Genomic DNA, 20,770 nt, shown 5'->3' with positions numbered 1-20,770 from the left:
AAAAGTGGAGATATTCTCTGCTAATAAATATTTGCAAATATACATTTTATTCAGGCATCACCACTTGCCTGCAGTGTCCCCTAGTGGTCCAAAACGAGGTGAGTTCAAGACAGGTTACTGTTCGGGAAACTTCATTAAATAAATGAGACAAACTTAATCAAACTACAGTGGTATCTGTCTACAGAAAATAGTTCATGATGGTGAGCAATTCATTGGCTGAATGAACATTGCTTTGCCATACTTTACATCTAAGTAATCTAAGGCAGTAGAATACAATAAGAAATAACTAAAATATCTCCTAGTCGCATTACAGAATAAAGGAATGATATTTTCTGTATATTTTTCTTAATTGTAATAATTTGTTCACACATCTCACTAAATTTCCATTTTGTCAGAGATTCGTCAAATGATTCCTGAACGTATTCCTCGGTTTAAAACTCAAGTTAAGCTTCCACACCAAACATGATGGAAGATGTGACGTATTTTGAGTTTGACCTTGCAAAATTGGGTGCCACTAGAAATACATAATCTTGTTTAGTCACACTGTTCTAGTCAACACTTCAAAGTTCATACATAGAAAATTATAACAAATAAAAGCCACGGGCATAAAATTCATTACCAGTAAGAAATAGGAGTTCAATGAGGCCGACAGCATTTAAGCCAAATGGCATCAAATTCTGCAAACATGATTGATTCCATGTACTTTTCAACAAACTTGAAAATTATTTGTTTCTGTCTCTAGAAAATAGCTAAGTTTATAACACTGTACACATTGACAAAACTGCAACAAAATAATACAATTAGTGCTAGTATCTCCCTCTCTTCCCTCCATGTCCACCGTGGTTCCAACTTCCTCTTCCACCACCACCGCCACCGCCACCACCGCCACCGCCACCACCACCACCACCACCACCGCCGCCTCCGCCCCCTCTCCAATTACCACCACCACCGCCGCTGCCCCCTCTCCAATTACCACCACCTCCTCTTCCTCCACCACCTCCTCTCCCCCAGCCACCTCCACCCTCCTGTCTCTTCTGCCAGGGAGGCATCTCAGGGGGCGGGGCATCTATCTCAGAGGGACGGCCTCCTCGGTCGGGCACCCTGCCCATCAAGACCTGCAGAGCAGAACCAACCAATCAAGGACCGCATTGAAAGTGGGACTGCTTTAGAGGGACATCATGCCACTTCAGAAAACGGCAATGATTTACGACTATTAAAAAAAACACTCCTTTTAGGATAAACTTCTATATTTATGAGGCAGGACGTAGTTGTAGTTGTTAACAAATCGATTGGTCAAGCAGGAAAAGGGCGATGTTTTGTTTTCGACGGCCAGTCAAGAATCAAATGAATGAAACAGTATTTTAGGTTAACTGAAACATAATTTTCCGCTTTTTAGCACAACATTTTTCAATGGAGCAGAATCATTCGCTTGTTGGTTGACGTATATTTGTGGGTGGGAGTACAGGATAACGCGACAGAAGTATCAAGAGTCAATGGTATCCTTATCCCACCGGCCTGGGTGAGACTGTAATACGAGCGATAGAAGTACCTTGTTGACGGCACAGGCTGTATGCTCCCTGCTGGAGCCACTGCTAGTCTTCACCACGTTACAGATGTCCTCCCTGGCCGCCAGCAGCTCCGCAACCCCCACAGAGGGCTGGGGCCTCAGGGAGTGTCTCCTTGGCTGGTACGCCCTGGCCATGCTGTCCACCTTCACCTGAAAACCACAGACACATATGGGATTAGAATCAAACACGTGTCCGTATCAAAATGTAGCATCATACAAGGCTGACAGAAAAGGGACGTCAATGAATTCCCTATTCAGTATAGATTTTGTTATCCACCTCTGAACGATAGGACAATCTATATAAGCCTCAAAAAAGATCACATAACTTTTAAGTTAACATTTATATAATGTAATATATTATAACTTGTATTTTTAAGTTAAATAATCACCTCCTGTCATTAATACAGATATACATGGAAACAACAAAGCTATGTTCAATATAATTTAAAGAGGGATAGACTTTAACAACCATCAACAAGGACGGCACAATTGTCTTTGACGGGATGGACAGATATAGACATAACATACAACAATCAGTTGAGGGCAAACGGCGTAAGCATAATGAGAGGAAGAACATTCGACCTGCCTTAGCTCGGTCCGACCAGCCAAAGGACTGCACGGTCACATCCAGTCTTTTGATCAACATTGTCCTCCGGCACTCGTACTCCGACGTCAGTGCCACGTTGATGCTATTAAGCTTCTCCTGACAAACAAGAGACATCAGTCGGACGAACCAAAAAAAACCTCATAGTATCGCCTACAAAAGAACAACACTGGAGGTACTTCTCGTAAACGGGTTCCAAAGCCTCAGATTGTGCACGAGGCGTTTATACACAAGGCTTTGCCAGCTCACCCATTGGTCATGGCTCAGAGTCTTGGTCAGCACCGGCTCTTCCATGATCCCAGTGGGAAGTTTTTGAAGGACTTTGTTTATCTGTAAAAGAAGCACATTGTATAATAAACAAGTACAAAAGTAGAAAATACAAAATCTAAATACCGTGCAAATCATATTAGTCAAACGGAATACCGTGCAAATCATATAAGTCAAACTCTAGTTGTCAATATGTTAAATAAAACATAACATTTTTGAGACATTCAGCCGCACCTGTTCCTCTACTTGAGAGAAAACCTCTATGTCTCGTCCGCGAGGCTCAGGCAGCACTAAGGTCTGACAGATGTCTTGGAGGTCCTGATGGAAGGTGCCGTCTCGTCCTTCCTTCTTCGACCCCATCTTGATCCTCTCCATCTGGGCTGCTTGGAGCTCAGAGCTGAGGAACACTGTGAAAAATACACCCTGGTCAGAATCATCTGAATTGTATGCGCAATTATCTTTGTGCATTAAAGAAAAGATAAAACTTCGAAATTTGTGTATTATTATATCAAGTTCAGTATTTGATAATATATATTATAATATATTATACCATACGCAAGCATAAGAGTTCATGTCAAACATGCATTTTTGGTGCAAGCTTGAATTACATGCAAAATGTAGCCTACTACACACAGAGTAGCTGCAGGTTGTGCTTTTTGATTTGCAGTTGTCCCTTGAGAATCCCGGCGAGAACCGCCTTGTAAGGACAGTGAAGCTCTTTTAGCAAACTGCTCATCTCCAGTTGAAGCCCATCAATGTCACCTGGAGGGAAATGGGACAAATCACAAAAATGAATACATGAGGCCATTATTATTGCCATATTAATTCAGTAGGGAGTATAGTGCTTTACCTGGTCCGGAAGAAATGCTTTCTTCCAAATTGCATAACGTCTTTAATCTGGACGCCAGCCACACGCAGAGGTCCACAAATTCCGGAGAGGACAGCCCTCCTTCTACACCACTGAGTAGACACTTTTCCTCCAGCAGAGGGCCATCGTACCTTAATGATAACAGTGAAGGATAAGAATCAATATATTGCATTTTGAATAGCCAGATTTGATATACATCGCCATGATAAGATCAGTGCAATCTGCCTGTGTTACAGCCCATTAGTGTGTTTTAATGTTTAATTATTGTTTGTTCAACAAAACCACAACGTATGCTTTATATTATGTCGAATATTTTAAGCCACACTAGCTATAGGACAACGTCTGCTTGCTTACCCAAGTTGTTCTAACGAATCCAAAATGTCTCCTTCCATCGTGGAAGCAGTTCTGAGACCTTGGAGTATAATATCATATATTCCTTACGTTTTAAGTCCTTATTCAAACAGACAGAATATTCATTCACATCTGCAGTGAAAACATGCTATCGGTTCGCTGTAACAATCAAATCAGCCCCTGTGGAACGTTACCTCAGAGCAAACGTTCCGCTGCAGATATGACCCAGGCCTGTTATGTATGATATTATCCTCATTATTTTGTCTAAATGGCAGTCCACAAGTAGGCTATAAACTGAAATGCAATTTCCTTGAGCTGAAGCATACATATTTTAAAATCAGCATTATTTGCAAAACGAGGATGCAAGTAGGATATGTTATATTATATAACATTAATGTAATATACGATGTTAATAACCCGACCCCGGATAAGCGGACGAAAATGAGATGAGACGATGTTAATACTTGTTTATATTGGGTTTGGATCCCGTTTGTTGATAAATTCGGCCAACATACGGGATAGTACAATAGTCCAATAGCCGCCACATTTTTTATTCATTTATATATTTATATGTCTATATGTATATATATTCATTTTTCTTTCCCTTTAAAATAATAATCGTTTTGCCAACCTAATAGTTTTATCAGTGAAACTTAGAAAGTGATTACATTTGCAATGCTTATACTTGGGTCTCCAGATAGAGGGATCGAAGAGCTCCAAAGTTGTTTGAAAGGTGATTTAATGGAGAGGATGGATAAGGATTTCATTCTAGTAGGCCCTTTGCCATCACTCACCAATCCAAAACATTTGATTGGCTAATGACTTGAAAGAACAAAACATACTATTCAAGAGAGCTATCAATGTTCGTTTTATAGCTGGGGTTGGAACTCATTGTCCCAGACTAGGTTGTGAATGTGCATATTTATACCTCAATGTACATCTTGGCTTTTTTGTATGAATTATGGACCCTCCCATTCCCAAAACAATCATCATCCCTGGGTCGACTCCATCCTCCTCAGCCCTAGATTAGCGGTGCCGCTGATAACAAAACAGAAGACACCAGGGGAGACTTCTTTCAAATGACACAGCCTTTGCGATAACTTCTAAACAACTGACCCATCTACATTTTAAACAACCTCTGAGTTCAAAAGATAATCTGACTACCCTCCCCACTCATATTTGACCAAGTGACATTTATTTTTTAAATAAAATGTGATAAAGCAGTGAGGTAATCTTAGTAACTCCATTATCTTTGTCCAAATTTTGACACATCCTTTAACATGAATGATCTCATTTAGGTTGGCAAAACATATGACCTCCACTAACTGTGCAAACCACTCTGACGTCATCTCCACGGGGGTAACCCAACCAGCACTGCTGATGCGCCATCCACCCCTGCTGTCCGAACACCACATAAGGCGTGCGAGATAATCACTTTGACATGCCTATGACTCTCCAATGTGCTCAATTCGATCATCCCCACATTCAGAGGTCAACCACAACAATGGAATCACTCTTCTATTCTCCAAATTCATGTTCACACTCACAGTCTGCTGCTCCTTCCATGTCATCACCGATTGGTGATAACCTGCACTAGAATGTTCCCCAACAGAATCATCCATTAAATGTCATGTATGGAGGTTGGAGGCCCAATATAACTGCAGGTATTGAGAATAGTTGCGTGTGATTAATATAGACACACATAAACAGTCACACAAGTGTAAAGGGGCGGGGACGCATTCAAAAAACGGCCTCATATGGCTCTCATTTAGCAAGAGGATTCCACCAATCACAAACAAGGAAAGCGTACTAAAGCATATTTGTTCTGCATTTCTGTTTGGCTTTCCTCTTGGCATGTCACCCAGAATGACCCGAGTCATTATACCCACGTGTGTGTTTGCGTATCTGTGTGTTTGTGTGTGTGTGTTTGCGAAGCGAAGCTAAACAAAATCAAAAATACATCAGAAACTGAGTAAAACTCACCATTTTATTATGATATTTGTTATTTGATATGTCAAATTACAAGTGTATGATGTAACATAAAAACAGTTACAAACATATGTATGCATATTTACATTATAGATTTATGAAAAGTAACAAGCTACATCTGTATAAAGAAAATACAACTATGACATGAGAGTTATTGGGACTATACATTTTACATTGTATACTTGGTATTCTTAAACCATGACAGAAATACCGAAGACATAGAAACCAGTAGAACCAAAGGATGGGCGTGAGGCACTTTTTCGAGGTTGTCAGGTAGGGGAGAGGGGGTCGGGGTTGTTGGGGTGGGGGGCAGGGGGGTGGGTGGCAGGGCGGGGGCGGAGGGCTGTTGAAAGATGATGGCGATAAAGGAAGAAATATGCACACAAAAAAAAGGAAAAAAAGGAAACAAAAAAACGAGGCAGTGTTTTACAGAATAGTTAAGAGTACCATTTATACTGCAATTCTCAAAAACACAAATGTTGTCCACTATTTATAACTAATCACATAAATGTTACATCATCAAGCGCTGTAAGTGTGAAAGAAAAGGGGGGAGAGAGCGAAGGAGAGCGTACGAACGTCATCAGTGCACCGAAGCGTTGGAGAACTGAAACATAACCACTCGACTGCTGAGAAAAGTTACCTTTAAAACAATACACTCAAGAGAAAAACGGTTTTATATAGCCATTTTTTTTTTTTACTTTAAATCTACACAAAGTCAAGAATCTACTCTTGTATGCATTCCCAAAGATATGTACAATTTGCAAGATTGAAAGAAGATAAAAGACTAGCAGCAGAGTGGTTAAAAACTGAAGTCTTACATTATGGGAGTAAAAAAAAGAAAAAAAAGAATCACACACACACACATATATATATATGTACATATACATATATATACACATTAACATATATATGTACTGTATATACATACATATACATACATATACACATACATACATACATATATATATATACACATACATATTTAGATATAGCATTAGATATATCTATAGATATATAGATATATATATAATAGAGCGGACAGACACATGTTGCATATATAATACAGTACATGACGGAAGTCGCACTGTGCTGGTTAATGTAGAAATGAGTGTTACTTCAGGACTCTAGACGTTGTATGAATGCACATCCTACATTTTGCTCCTCAGCCAGCAAGTTTTAGTCAGGTTCATCAAACCTTGGTTCAGCTTGCATTACGCAGGGCGATCCAATTGCAATGGGACGTTATGAAAAAAATGAAACATTTGGTTAACATGCACAACTGCATGACATGCATTCCACACACCCAACTCCCCAACACGTCTGTGGGCATACAAGCAAGGTAATCGCATCACACACACACACACACACACACACACACACACACACACACACACACACACACACACACACACACACACACACACACACACACACACACACACACACACACACACCTCAGAGCAGTCAAACAAGACAATCCTCACGATGGTTATGCTGTTGGAGAACTAAGTGTTGTTTTAACAGTCTTTCATAGCTGATTTACTCTCAACAAAATAAAATTAGTGATTGTATCTAGCAGCATTATATATTTATATATAGATAGAGAAACAAGAGATATTTATATCAACATTTTGAAATAAGTGGAGTGCCACTACTGTACCATGTTAGCGCTATGCTTCCTTCCTTCCATCGTACGAGACTAGGGAGAAACTATAAGGATCTTCCATCGTACGATACTAGGGAGAAACTCTATTAGAATCTCAGTAGTCATATCCATCACAACCGCCCTCTACTTTTCAATGTGAAATAATACTAAAAGGTGACCTATGTACATAATGCTGTCAATTGAGGCTACAGTATATGCTGACAGCGACGATAAATACAGCTCTATCTTTACACATTTCCAAGAGGAGGAAGGGAAAAAAAAAAGAAAAAGAATTGAAAACAGGGATTTTTTTTTACGTCAGTATTTAAATATAGAGTTAAATATTTACAGGTGTTTAGAGTTTGGTACCAAGGGGTGGCGCTCTGTAAAGTGTCCTGTCCTAACACCGACCCCCTGGGACTGGAGAGAGAGGTCAGTGCTTTTTGGGACCGTGTAAGAAAAGGAAAAAAAAAGATAAAAGTTTGCATAGAAAGTAAAGGGAGCATTAAAAGCCAGCGGATTTATCAGGGGGTAGAACTGGGCTACAACAGTCAACGTCGTTGCCCGTAGCTCCATTCTCTTGGAGACTGGGAGGCCCCGACTGTTAATCTCTTTAACTAGATATCATGCTAGATTTTCAAAAATATATATATATTTTATAGGAGTATATTTAGGAGTTGCTGTGGCCAGATTTCCATTTATGTACAGAATGTTGTGTCTGGAGCTATGTTGTCGAGGGTATTATTTGAAGCAGTTTTTAGTTTACGGATTTTCATCTAGATGTAGATAGGCTTGTGCCCTTTCCATCTGCAACTTGAAATTGGTCGTTACTTTGGTTAGCAAATGTGCTTTTCTACGAGCACTTTTACCTGCACAAAGACCGTGGGGAACAGTACAGAGACCCAAGGGGAAGATAGTTGGGGAGAATGCTAAAATGGCTTCTGGAAACCAGTGGCTAATACCATTAATACAACCATTGATCAGAGTCAAGAGTCTAACAGTACATAGACATCTCAAACACACACACACACACACACATACACACACACACGCACACACACACACACACATACACTCTCTCTCTAGGCATTCGTCGTTCATTAGGGGTTTAGTGACATTAAAAAGGACAATCTGTGGAGTAACTGATAAAACAAAGGAAACTATCATAGAACAAACAATACTGTATTTCGATTTTTAAAAACAAACAAAAATGATCCTTACATTGGATACATTTGTCAGTACTTTTTAAATTTGGAAGGGGGTGCTGTAACCAAAGCTTGGAGACCAGAGCTTAAATGGTGGGTTTTTGGGTAATAAATTGGATGATTTAAATTAATTCATAACCTGTGGATTCTGTCCAAATGAAAGCCAAATTTAAGTGCCTTATCATACAACTGAGAATTACTCAAAACCCTTTTATGTTCACTCAAACAAACTTGCTGGTTGAGCAAAATGTCTTGCTTTTAACTCAAGTAAGAACAAAAACAGAAAGAAAAAAGAATATAGCTAAACACCAGTTTCACTACAAAGCCGAATAACTGGGCCAACACTGAAAGCTGCTGAAGTCGGGATTAAAACACGATGGTGTTGGTCTCAATTGGTGAAGTGGTGGTTAGACAACGGAAAAAAGCAACTTTGCTTTAGAGGAATTGAGAATGGTAAAGTAATTTATCATTTTCCCTTCTATTCATGGAATCGTATCCCTTTGTGTTGGAATGCAATGAAATGGTCCGAGCCACTCGGGACAAGCTGGGAATCCGTCGCACGTTTCCAGTGGATGTAAAAGAGCTGTACTTTGTTGTGTTTAAATAACATGTTAATGTTTTGGGCTGTTGTTGCAGTTTTCTTCGTTTTCTCATCTTTTTGTTTTTACAATATATGAAAAGGAATAGCAAGGTAAAACACATCCACCACATCAACATCTCGTACATGTTAAATTACACTAATATGGCGGTTAATTTATCAATAGCGTTTCCAGAAAGGATCAGCTTTTGTTGGAGGGGATGGGCAGAAAATACAATTTCTAGTGCACTCTCTCAGTTCTAATAATTACATTGCCAGCAAATGGATGAGCCGTAAAGGAAAGGCCACTGTTACCCAATCTGCAATATCTTGAAAAAAAAAAAAGCAAGAACATATCCCTTTTAGCATACTCAAAACAGCAAATATTCTTCTGTACGCATAATAGTTTTGTTTGTCTTTTTTGTCATTAGTTCGTTTTTTTGTGTTGCTCTCTGTACAAAAAGACACAAATATCCTTCATAGTTATACGTTACGTTGCAGTAGAGTTCTGACATTGGTGGCCTGGTTCTTTTTTGTTGTTGTATATGTACGCGTTGTTTGCGAGTGTAAAGGTGTATGTGTATTAGGTATAGGTACAGGTGTGTTGTGTGTGTGTGTGTGTGTGTGTGTGTGTGTGTGTGTGTGTGTGTGTGTGTGTGTGTGTGTGTGTGTGTGTGTGTGTGTGTGTGTGTGTGTGTGTTTATACGTGTATTTGTACAGGCGTGTTTAGTAATATCTCCAAGTCTGTTAATCTCAATGCCTCCCGTCCACACCACCTCCGCCTCCTTCTCCTCAGGTGAGCTCCTGAGCTCGGCTGGACGCTCAGAGCTCCTGCAAAGCACAGGGTTGGTCCTCCGTTGCTGGTTGTCGGCGACAAACGCAAACTGAAATCTCCAAAAGCCCTCTGAGCTAGGGGGGGGGGATCAACATGTCACCTCTCCCCGGAGAGGGGCATGAAAACAAGGACGTATTTCCGCATTGACGCACTTCCTGTGTTAGCTTTAGCCTTTTAGCTTGGTTTGGGGGGTGTCCAGGTTTGGTGGGGTCGACGAGTTCGGCTCAGAGGGGCTTGGTCAGCCCGCCGCCTTGTGCTTCCCGCCGCAGCAGTGGCACGCCTCGCCGCAGTGGTGGCAGGCGCGCAGCGGCAGGTAGCAGCACATGCACGGCGCAATGAAGGACAGCGCCACCAGGGCCAGCCAGCGCAGGCAGAACTGCTCGTCGGAGGTGTCGCACGAGCACGGGTCCGAGAAGTCGCCCTCCGAGTCGGACATGCAGTGGTACAGCATGCTCTCGGCGCACAGCATGCAGCTGACTTTGTAGATGCACTGCTTGATGGGGTCCGGCGCGTCCTGGCACTGCCCCCGCCAGTTGTCCTCGTGGTTGAACATTTCCCGGCAGTAGATGCAGCGGGAGCGCTCCCCGTCTTCCCGCCGCCGGCGCCCCTTCTTGGACTTGTGCATGGGGGACGGCTGGGTCTTGATGGAGGAGTCCTTGCCCAGTCCCAGGCCCATGCCCGTCCCCATGCCCAAGCCGGGCCCGGGGTGTCCGTCCCCGCCCGGCCCCTCGGGGAAGAGGTACTCGCACTTCTTGCCGTCCAGTTTGTGGAAGGCGGCGGGAAAGTCTGCGTCGCGGTGCTCCGCGTCCTGCTTCCACATGACGGGGTGGCGGTAGTCCTCGTAGCCCCGGATCAGCACGTCCTTGCGGGGGTTGATGCGGACGATCTCCTCCTCGTCCATGTGGAAGCTGACGTGGCGCGTGGACTTGAAGGTCCCCTGTGGGTGGGAGGGGGGGGGGGGGGGGCGCGAGCAGGTTAAACCATCGGAGCGTCAGCTACGGTTTAACAGCAGCGTTGTGATCTGCAGCTAGACGCAGGGTGTCTAGCGGCAGAAGGCTTCAACAGACCCGTTTATCAACAAGGGCCATTAAACACCCCCCCCCAATTTGGGTTAATCATGTGCGTCTTATCTTAGAAAAAGTCGAAGTCACTTTTCCATGAGTTCATTGGAAGCGCGAGCGCCTCCACATGAGAGGAACACCCCCTTCTATGATCAATACTGACGGTGTAGTGCGCCGTAACGGACCTGCGGCGGCTGGTAGCGGCGGTTGTTGCCGGAGGGGAACTCGGAGAAGGGCTGGGCACGCACGTAGCAGCCCCTGAAGGGCTCGGCGGAGACCACGCCGTGGACGGGGGAGAAGGGCTCCTTCATGGGGCTGCAGATGGAGGGAGCCTCCTCACCCACCTGGACGGGAGAGACGCAGAGGAAGGACATTGAGGGCCCGGGTGACGGCAAGAGCAGACAATGCATCCCAACGCAAAAGGTTTTATGGTTCAAAATGAATTTACGATGAGAACAGATGGCATCAAATATGACGTCATTTCATATCCGTATGACGTTTGCGCTTTCTTTTGCTTCGTATTTAGCATTCTTATACACAACATATTTCATGGCCATATGACGTTTGCGCTTGGCGTTGCCTCGTGGATAGTTAGTCTTACGCACAACATAATGTTTTCTGTAACGTTTCCTTCCTAAATATCCCCGTACATCACCAGAATACAGTGAGGCCTCTGAACACAATGTCCAGCCCCCAGTACAGACCTCTGCGGGAACCCCTTTAATAAACACACATTGTAACTTTGTCCTCGACAACTCTGCTCCATCTGTTCCTTGTAGCAGCGCTCCCTTGAGGGCCCTGACGTAGCCTCAACACCGGCCATCCACACCGACCAACGGTTTAAGTGCAGCACTCACTGCTTCAACCCAGGACCCATTGTGTGTCTCCACCGGGTTACATGTTCCGCTCTCCACCACCAGGGGGGGTTCAGGAGTCTGTATTTTGTTGTTGTTTCTGAGCCCACCTGACTGCAGGGTGCAGTGATGACTCAAGGCCCTTCTGTTGAGGACTCAGAGTTCCCTCTCTGCCTCGCATGTGTTCCCACCAGCACTCTTGTGTTTTTTACTGCTGTGGACGCTACAGACACGGGGCCCTGATGGAGCAGAAGCGGCCCTGGCTATAGCCCGCTGCTCGGCCTCAGAGGAGCTGTACGTTAAAACTGTACCACCAGGAATCTGTAGCTGTGAATGACTGTTGTAAGGGCAGCAACCAAAAGGACGGAAATACTAGAGATCCCTCCACAGACACCAAGCTAAATGAGGCAGAAAAAAAACGGTCGAAAGCAAAAGATTGGCTATTGTATAAAAAGATTCACTGACATAAAATAAGGCCTTTAGAAAGCCTTTAGAAGGAGCTTTGAAGAAGCGGAAAAAAGGTGATGAATTGGATGAGTCACATGTACAGGAGAGAGCGAGAGAAAGTGAGAGAGAGGGAGAGAGAGGGAGAGATCGAGGTTGATAAACTGTTTGTAGTTTGTAGGGCCGGATGGTGACATTCTAACCATGGCCAGCATATTTTCTCACTCGCACAGGCAAAGAAGCTCCCATCTGCAGAACTGCCAGCTTTCCCACTCAAAATAACCCAACACGGCCCGCAAGGGCCATCACAGATAATGAGAGCACGTTTTGACCATTTTCCCCAACTAAAATGTTTAGGTGGTCACACATGTGTGTATTCCACGTGACCACATCCATCCGCTCTGCAAACAATATACGCAGTCCGTCCATCTCTCTCGGTCCAGCCACGTCTCTTTCTCCCTCCCTCCCTCCTTCCTGAGTGTGGAGGAGCGGTTCTCCAGTGCAGTGTGTAAAGTAGCCCACGCCAGGGTTTTAACGCTCAACAGAGATCTGGTTTGCTCCCAGCTGCTGCTACAGTAATTACTGTCCTGTGGTTGCTAAGAGATGCTTCCTTTGACCCCCCCCCCCCCCAACGCCCCCCTCCCTCCCCTCCGTCCGTCCCCCAACCCTACTTCCCTCCCTCCCTCCCTCCCTCCCTCCCTGGACACCCACCCCTCCTTCCCTAGACCCCTTCCCCTCTCAGCTTGGCTCTCCCTCCCTCTCCTCCTCCACTTGCTCTATCCTTCCTGACTGCTAACACATGGTATGGCATGTGTGTGTGTGTGTGTGTGTGTGTGTGTGTGTGCCTTTGCACGCACACATACACACACATGGTATGGCATGTGTGTGTGTGTGTGTGCGTGTGCCTCTGCACGCACGCGTACACACGTGTATGTGCTTAGCGTTGACTTTGCCGCCTCTCTTAAACGTAAGAGTGTGTGTAGGACAACTGATGGCGACAAAGCAAAGGGTACAAAGTCGGATCAAGCGCTACGCAGAAACGGAAAGGAAGGCAAAAGAACAGGACAGGAAACGATGGAACATTTTGTGATTATGTGTGCGCATGGGACAGAGAATGATACCGTACAAAAATATGATAAAAAAATAATAGAAAGACAATGAGGGAAACAGAGTGAAAGAATGAGAGAGAGACAGGCCAAAGAGTCTGCTGAGAGAATGTCATAAACTAGCTCCAGCTGGAGAAACGCAGCACACAACTTAAAAAGCCAGATGACAGCTGTGTGTGTGTATATATAAAAATATAAGTAAGAAAAAAAAAAAAGAGAGAGCGAGAGAGAGAGAGAGAGAGAGAGAGAGAGAGAGAGAGAGAGAGAGAGAGAGAGAGAGAGAGAGAGAGAGAGAGAGAGAGAGAGAGAGAGAGAGAGAGAGAGAGAGGGGGAGAGAGGAGGAGGTGAAATGGGAAACAGACTTAGGCTTCCTTTTAAAGCACTTGCCTAAGCCCCACCATTCAAAGGCATGCGTGGGGGCCAATCTGGAGCTGATCTGACCCCAGAGATGTAGCCAGCAGAGGGGTGGTGGGGGGGGGGGGAGGGGAAGAGGGGTCTTCGAGAGGGGAACAGGGGGGGGGGGGAGATAGAGTTGTTGTCTGGCTCGGGACCAACATCAGGGCTTCCTGTTGTTTCCGCCCTCAAAGGCACAGAGGCACAGGACAGGGGAGGAAGCAGTCCCGCATACTGGAAACCCATTGAGCCTAGGTGTGTATCTGATGAGGCAGGAGAGACAGAACAAGCAGGAACAAAAGAACAGTGTGTGTGTGTGTTTGCTGAGGTTCCTCTCTCTCTCGGACGAGCGGTGCTAAAGGCCAATGTGTGCTTTTGCTACAAGAGCCCCTAACCTTCGCAAGGGGGCTCCCAGTATGAACGGCTCTAGGGCCCATATCTCTAAGCACGTTTTCCTTGGTCCATTAGATAATCTTTGGAAAGCCAATGGGCATGTGTGTAATGCATAAGAAGAGAACCAGATCTTACTTAATGGTGAATGAGTTCCCGTGGCTTTGTGAGAAGCGTTTCCTCTTTGAACTGGGAACAGAACTATGGCTGTGAGACAGGTTTTCTGGTCGAAGACGCTGAAAGCCAAGCAGTGGGTTGCGCAACTACTTTTTGTCGGCCCTTTGGTATGTGGAAACAATGGTATGAATTGGTGCTTGTACAATGAGGTGATTAATCGATCGTTTGATTGATATAGAATTTGGCGACGTGAGTCAGAGGCTTCGTCACTTCTCTAAAGCTACCTAAAGATTGGTTTTGGCCTCAAATAACCCATCGTGGACATTTACAACAAGTAGTCTACAGATAAGATACATTGACCCCCGAAAAGAGTTCATTGACACCCCTTACTAACAAACACAAAATAAAATGCCCGTTAGAAGTAGTCAACTTTAAACCACACAAACAAAACAGACGAAAAACAGAAGACTATTGAATCGATTGCGACTCCATGGAGCAGAGCTGCACGCATGCCTTCAGGACCTGCAGCAAGATGTTACATAAAGCCAACCCAGCCACCTCTACGATGTTCCAGCCTCGCTGCTCCCAGAGAGAGAGAGCGAGAGCGAGGGAGCAAAAGCGAGGGAGAACGAGAGAGAGAACGAGAGAGAGCGAGAGAGATTCTGAATAGGAGGAAACGGCCATCGTGAATGAAAGGTCTTATGAAGGCAGGACAGTGCGGCGCTGGTTGTAGTTCAAGGAGAACAGGGGGGGGGGGGGCTAGCATCAAACCTTATGTGATGGCATTTAGGGGGGGGGGGGGGGGGGGGGGAGCAGGGAGCGAGCGCACTCCGTCTCTACCGCGGCGCGGTGTGTCTGAGAAGGCTCGCCTCTGATTCACTTCTCCTTTCGCCGAAGCCCAGGTCTCCGACCGCAACATTTCGATGCCAAATCTCCATGGAGACCATGGCGGTGGTGGCTCACTCACTGAACCCCCCACACCACCTCCTCCACGACCCCCAGCTCCATTCAATTCGTCCCTCTGCAATTTGCAGTCACCCCCCCCCCCCCCCCCCCACACCCACCACCACCACACACACACACACACCTACTTCGCTGCCTAGCAACAGTGCTGCCCTTAGATTTCCTGTATGTTCAGGCGGCTGTCTTAAAGAGGAACCGCCAGAACAGGAACAAGGCTCCCACCCTCTACTCGCTCCAGGCCGATACAGGGAAGGGGCCAAAAAGTGACCATCCTTCAGTTCTAGGAATTGGGAGGGAGAGAGGTGGTGTGTGTGTGTGTCTCTGTATGTGTGTCTCTGTGTGTGTGTGTGTGTGTGTGTGTGTGTGTGTGTGTGTGTGTGTGTGTGTGTGTGTGTGTGTGTGTGTGTGTGTGTGTGTGTGTGTGTGTGTGTGTGTGTGTCTAAAAAAGGCCTTCGCGAGACAGGAACCAGCCCTCCCCTCGTCTCTGTTCTCCTTGACGTGGGTTTGTGAGGATGTGTGCTACAGACCGAGCCGGCGGTTAGTTTAAGCTCGCTGTTAGCTGTCGAGCTGTAGCGGTTACCAGTTCACACGCTAGCAGAAGCGCCACTGTGTTCCCTAAAGACAGACCCAACACTCCCTTACATGTACCAACAGTAGGGGAAGCTTTAACTGCAATTGTGATTTCAACAGTCGGTTCCTCGGGCCCATGCAAACAGGCACTCACCTGCAGTCCATCCTCCTGGGTCTCTGATTCCACGAACAAAGGACTCCCTGGGGCGGAGAAGGGGAGAGAAAGGATTAGACCACTGACATTTCATTGTGTTCTATTCCCCCACCAACATTAGCGAACATTCATACTTCGAGTTGACACTTTATAGTGTGACCGACTTCTTATCGAACATTCAAATATATACGTTTCAATCTAGGGAGCGCAATCACTGCCGGCCCGCCGGTAGAGCGGGAATACAACTTTTTTTTTCAGACTGATACACAATTTCCCTTCATAAATACTATATTTCACACACAACCCCTTCCACCGGAGCGTGTTTAACAGCAAGGAAAACTGTTATGAGGCTGATTTCTTGTGAAGCGAGAAAGAAAATAAAAGAAGTGGCTTCCTCTCCACTGTAGCTTAATGAGGAAATGAAAGCTTCTATGTGTCAGTGGGGCACACAGAGACTAATGAAATATGCATGCCTGGAATAGAGCAACCTCTTCCTGGGCTAGCAAGCCACAGAGACAGGACCATGTGTCAGTCTGAGACACCAGGCCTGCCAGTGTTAGAGTCTACGAGGCCGGGTCTGGGTTTGAGTGCCTCAAAGCTTGGGTCTGAGTTCCCAGCCGCCCGTGCCTAAAAGATATAACCTGGGTTTAAAAGCTAGTACCTGGGCCTTGAAGCTAGAACCTGGGTCTTAAAGCAATAGCCTGGGTCTAAAAGTTTGAACCTGGGTCTAAAATCTAGATTTCTAGAACCTGGGTCTAAAATCTAGAACCTGGGTCTTAAAGCTAGAACCTGGGTCTCAAAGGTATAGTTTGGGTCTCAAAGCTATAGTTAGGGTCTCAAAGCTAGAACCTGGGTTTAAAAGCTTGAAACTGGGTCATAAAGCTAGAACCTGGGTTTGAAATCTAGAATCTGGATCTTGCAGCTATATCCTGGGTCTCAAACTGAAAGAAAATGTATATAAATTGGGCTCAAAAGTCACACACTTCTATAAAGTCTATATATGTTTCATAATATCCCTCCTTTATTATAAATGATCATGGCACTTTGGTTAAGAACAACTCTGCTAACATCTCTGCAAAACTCCTACCAAAAGTAAACCATATTTGTTTATGGTTGTTGCACAATGAATGTCCAGTTGTTGAGTTCGAGGGAACGTATTTTCTTTTGCTTCTTTTTCTGGGGTTCAGCCATTGGCTTGATCGACGCGCTATCGTATACAGTGTGGATTGTGCACGAGGCTTTACGACTCGGGACCAAACAGACTGCATTTTCACGAGACGTTTCGCGGAAAAGGAAGAAAACAAACCAAAACAATTGCACGCAAACTGGTTTCAACTTGGAGGCAAATCATCAGAGGTGCAGTGCAGCCATGTTTAAAAATGAGCACGCCAGAGCGAACCCTGCGCAGGAGAAGAGGTGGAGGTTAAGATCTCGCTGCCGGATGAGGAGCACATCAGGGATTGAGTCATCTCCACTGGGACGAAGGGTCCAAACTGTTTGTACCTGGAGCATCAAGGGGCTCTTTTGTTTCTAAGACTTGAAATTCCCTTAATTAGTCTTCGCCCGAGACCTTATTTAGTGCAGCCGGGCATCAGTCAACAACATCCGTGAGTCTGTCTCCACCTCAGACAGACCAACTGACAGCGCTCCACTGTTGATCACTCTGTCTATGAATCACATGGAGAGGTAGGCGTGTTTGTGCGTGCATGTGTGTGTGTGTGTGTGTGTGTGTGTGTGTGTGTGTGTGTGTGTGTGTGTGTGTGTGTGTGTGTGTGTGTGTGTGCGGCTGTGCGCGCGTGCACGTCTCTGTCACAGTGAGACAGAAGCTTCCTGCAGCACGACTCTGGCAGGGATGGGGCACGGTGCTGCCTGAGCCATGTGCCCGATGTTGCCATGGCAACAGAGGACTGCAAGGCTCACACACACACAGAGAACAGTCCAGCAGCAGAGCGATGCAACAGGAATACTGAAGAAGGAGCCCGCGTGAACCATAGAGAGGCATTACACAACACTGGCAGAATACAGAGAGAGAGAGAGGACAGAGAGAGATCGGGGGGGGGGCAGGCACCTAGAAGACAGCACCATTAACAGGCTGTATCTGAAAATCCCAAGAAAGAGCATAATCATTTGTTCCAAAGCAGCTAGTGGCAAGAAAGCATGTATGGCCGTGGTGCAGTGGTGCTGTACAAGCCCTCTCCCCTCAAGCAGATCAACCCCAGAGCCTCTCCATTCGTCTAATAGCATCCGGTGGGCGGTCACATGACCAGCATTCACCCTCCCTCCCCTCCTCAATGGCCAACCTTCAATGGTTCTCGTTCACATACTGTAAGTATCGGCATGCGGGAGGAAACTCCCACACATTCACAAATCCCAGCAGCAGAGGAAGTGGGGAAAAACAACCGCAGCCCTGCTGCTGCAGGTGTTGGGCCTTGGAACATTCCGGTAACCTTGGCGATGACTTTGGGTGCACCATAGGAAGTGGAATCCGAGAGGGCTATTGAATCTCTCCATGCTCTAGATGCTAGAGGATCCATTAAGACCACTATAAAAAAATAAATAATAATTGCTGCAGTGTCAACTCTGGGCTTTGCCGGATCTCCAGAGTGAAGGGGGCAAGATTACAGCGAGCGTGCCCGGCTCGTGTGGAGATCTGGGGCCGGGCGGCAGCAGATTGCTGAGCTGGCGGATCTCCCGCTAATTGGATGACTTTGCAACCTCTGGCGCTGTGCGGAAATATAATCGGGACCTAAAGCGGTTAACTTTTAACGCCCGCATTTAACTCCACCAGCCACGCTGCCGCCGCCGCCGCTTAAAGCCCAGTTTACCTTAAAGACATGGCGGGGTAACGGCCTCCTGGAAAGAGTGCCAGCAGCAGAACTGAAAAAACAAACCTTCCATTGTGTCTCCGGGAATGCTAAACTTTTTAGCGTTTCACCCTGGCCCCGTACGTCTGAGCGCTAAAGGCACGCATTAGCAACACTGCGTCAAAGAATTCTCAACAAGTTCTCTCCTGACATTCTTCTCTAATTCGATGTCGTGTTTCGATGAATTGACCATTTTCCTTCCTCTCCCTCTCCCTCCCCCTCAATTCAACTGGCTTCATTGGCATGGGAAAGTTTATATTTAAGTTGCCCCAAAGAAATCCAAGACAGAAGGAATTCCATGAAACATTAAGCCAATAAAAAAGAAAACACAACAATCTTAAATGTATATAGTAAAAAAAATACTCAATACTATATAATATTACAGTGACATCTCTCTCTCTTCTCCCTATCTCTCCTGGGACTACCACCCACAGTTGGGTTCAACCCTCCCTGCCAGTCGGAACAGGAAGTTAAGAGTGGTAATCTGGACAGCTTGTTTTGTTAAGATAATGCAGGAGGGGGAGGTCAAGCTTGGGTTAGTGACCAGGTAGCGTGGCTAATCAAAGGCAAGCATCTCTCCCAACCGACAGACGCTAGGTCAACCAGTAAACCGCACCGACACAGACAGGATGCAGCACCTGCAGACACCGGCGACGTGCCCCATTCATAATGCACACCACATCTCTCACACAAGCATACACACCTGACCTGTTGGGAGGCTGGTGGTGAATTTAGATTTGAACGCAGAGAGAGAGAGAGAGAGAGAGAGAGAGAGAGAGAGAGAGAGAGAGAGAGAGAGAGAGAGAGAGAGAGAGAGAGAGAGAGAGAGGTTTACATTGGTACTAGCTCACATGTAATGGTTCAGTGTAATCCTGGTGTAACAACATGTGTATTGCATGCGCTTGTACTACTACAAATGATCACTTTCTTAATAAAAAAATCTTTAAAGAAAATGACAGAAACTAGGGTTCTGTCGGCGACAGCCAAGAACAAACTTTGGGGTATTGAATATAGCCTGATGCATTTGTCCATACTACGGAGTATGACTGACAGAGACAGAGGCAGACGTGGGCAGAACTGATCTCCAGGTACAGAAACGATGCCCTCTGCAGTTTGCTGGATGCCCGACAATGCGTGTTCAGGTCAGTTTCTCATTTCTCACGCCCTGCATCTACTCCTTCGTCTCCCAGTGCGGCTCCATCTCCACACCCCCTATCTGCACACACACACACACACACACACACACACACACACACACACACACACACACACACACACACACACACACACACACACACACACACACACACACACTCACACACACACACACCTTGGTTGATGTCCTCAATGGCTCGGCGGATGCCGCGGTCGAAGGCGCGGGCGTCGGCGGGACTCTGGAAGGTCAGGCCGAACTTCTTCTCGTTGATCCTCCAGTGGTGGAAGATGGGCGTCACCTTGTTGTACACCAGGTCCTTCTGGATGACACACTCCAGCACCACCTAAACACAGACGAACACAAATGAAAGTAGATTAGCGTATGATTGTCATAAAACAGTTGGTTCATAATGTACTTGCGACTCGCCAGCACCTCTACGCCACATTACTAATTTAAGGGTCTAACAGTCTCATTTGCGGAAACTGTTTTGCTCCATCGACATCCTTTGCACCTATTGTATTCCTTGCCATCCCTGGAAGGAGGGATCCCTCGTTCTGTGTTCCTTCCCAAAGTTTCTTCCTTGATAATTAAGGTGAGTTTTCTTTGCCGTTTGGGGGGCGAGGGTTAAAGGCTTCTAAAAATGTTGCTTTTGAGAATGTTTCTGTGATTATGGCCTATGCAATTTGTATCAGTAGAATGTGACTAGACTTAAGGACTGTGTGTGGATCTGACTACCAGTGTTACTGTTGGAAGTACCGGGCCCATATGGATATTATGAGGTATAGGCAGG

General features: G+C 45.7%; 2 protein-coding genes across 3 annotated transcripts in view; both read right to left on the bottom strand.

Annotated features, from left to right (window-relative positions):
- Positions 1-28: 28 nt before the first annotated feature.
- fam98b (family with sequence similarity 98 member B) lies at positions 29-3,863 on the bottom strand. Of its 2 annotated transcripts, XM_060052724.1 has the most exons (9): positions 3,661-3,846; positions 3,289-3,437; positions 3,072-3,200; positions 2,673-2,845; positions 2,421-2,501; positions 2,154-2,270; positions 1,550-1,717; positions 890-1,115; positions 29-853 (listed from the first exon to the last, which is right to left on the bottom strand). In XM_060052724.1, the coding sequence occupies exons 1-9, from the start codon at positions 3,696-3,698 to the stop codon at positions 807-809; spliced, it is 1,128 nt and encodes a 375-aa protein (XP_059908707.1). In that variant the 5' UTR covers positions 3,699-3,846; the 3' UTR covers positions 29-806. The 2 variants fall into 2 exon arrangements, with proteins under 2 accessions (XP_059908707.1, XP_059908706.1); XM_060052723.1 differs by having other exon boundaries at positions 29-1,115; positions 3,661-3,863.
- Positions 3,864-5,625: 1,762 nt separating this feature from the next.
- spred1 (sprouty related EVH1 domain containing 1) overlaps positions 5,626-20,770 on the bottom strand; it is a 32,074-nt gene continuing 16,929 nt past the window's right edge. Inside the window, exons 3-6 of the mRNA XM_060052715.1 lie at positions 20,155-20,323; positions 15,961-16,007; positions 11,155-11,313; positions 5,626-10,845 (exon numbers count right to left, since the gene is read on the bottom strand). Coding sequence (XP_059908698.1) covers positions 10,147-10,845; positions 11,155-11,313; positions 15,961-16,007; positions 20,155-20,323 — 1,074 coding nt within the window. The 3' untranslated portion in view covers positions 5,626-10,146. The remainder of the gene's footprint in view (positions 10,846-11,154; positions 11,314-15,960; positions 16,008-20,154; positions 20,324-20,770) is intronic.

Source organism: Gadus macrocephalus, chromosome 5, assembly GCF_031168955.1.
Source record: "Gadus macrocephalus chromosome 5, ASM3116895v1".
Lineage (NCBI taxonomy): Eukaryota > Metazoa > Chordata > Actinopteri > Gadiformes > Gadidae > Gadus > Gadus macrocephalus.
The sequence above is the reverse complement of the archived record's forward strand: the minus strand, read 5'-3'. Positions and strand labels throughout refer to the sequence as shown.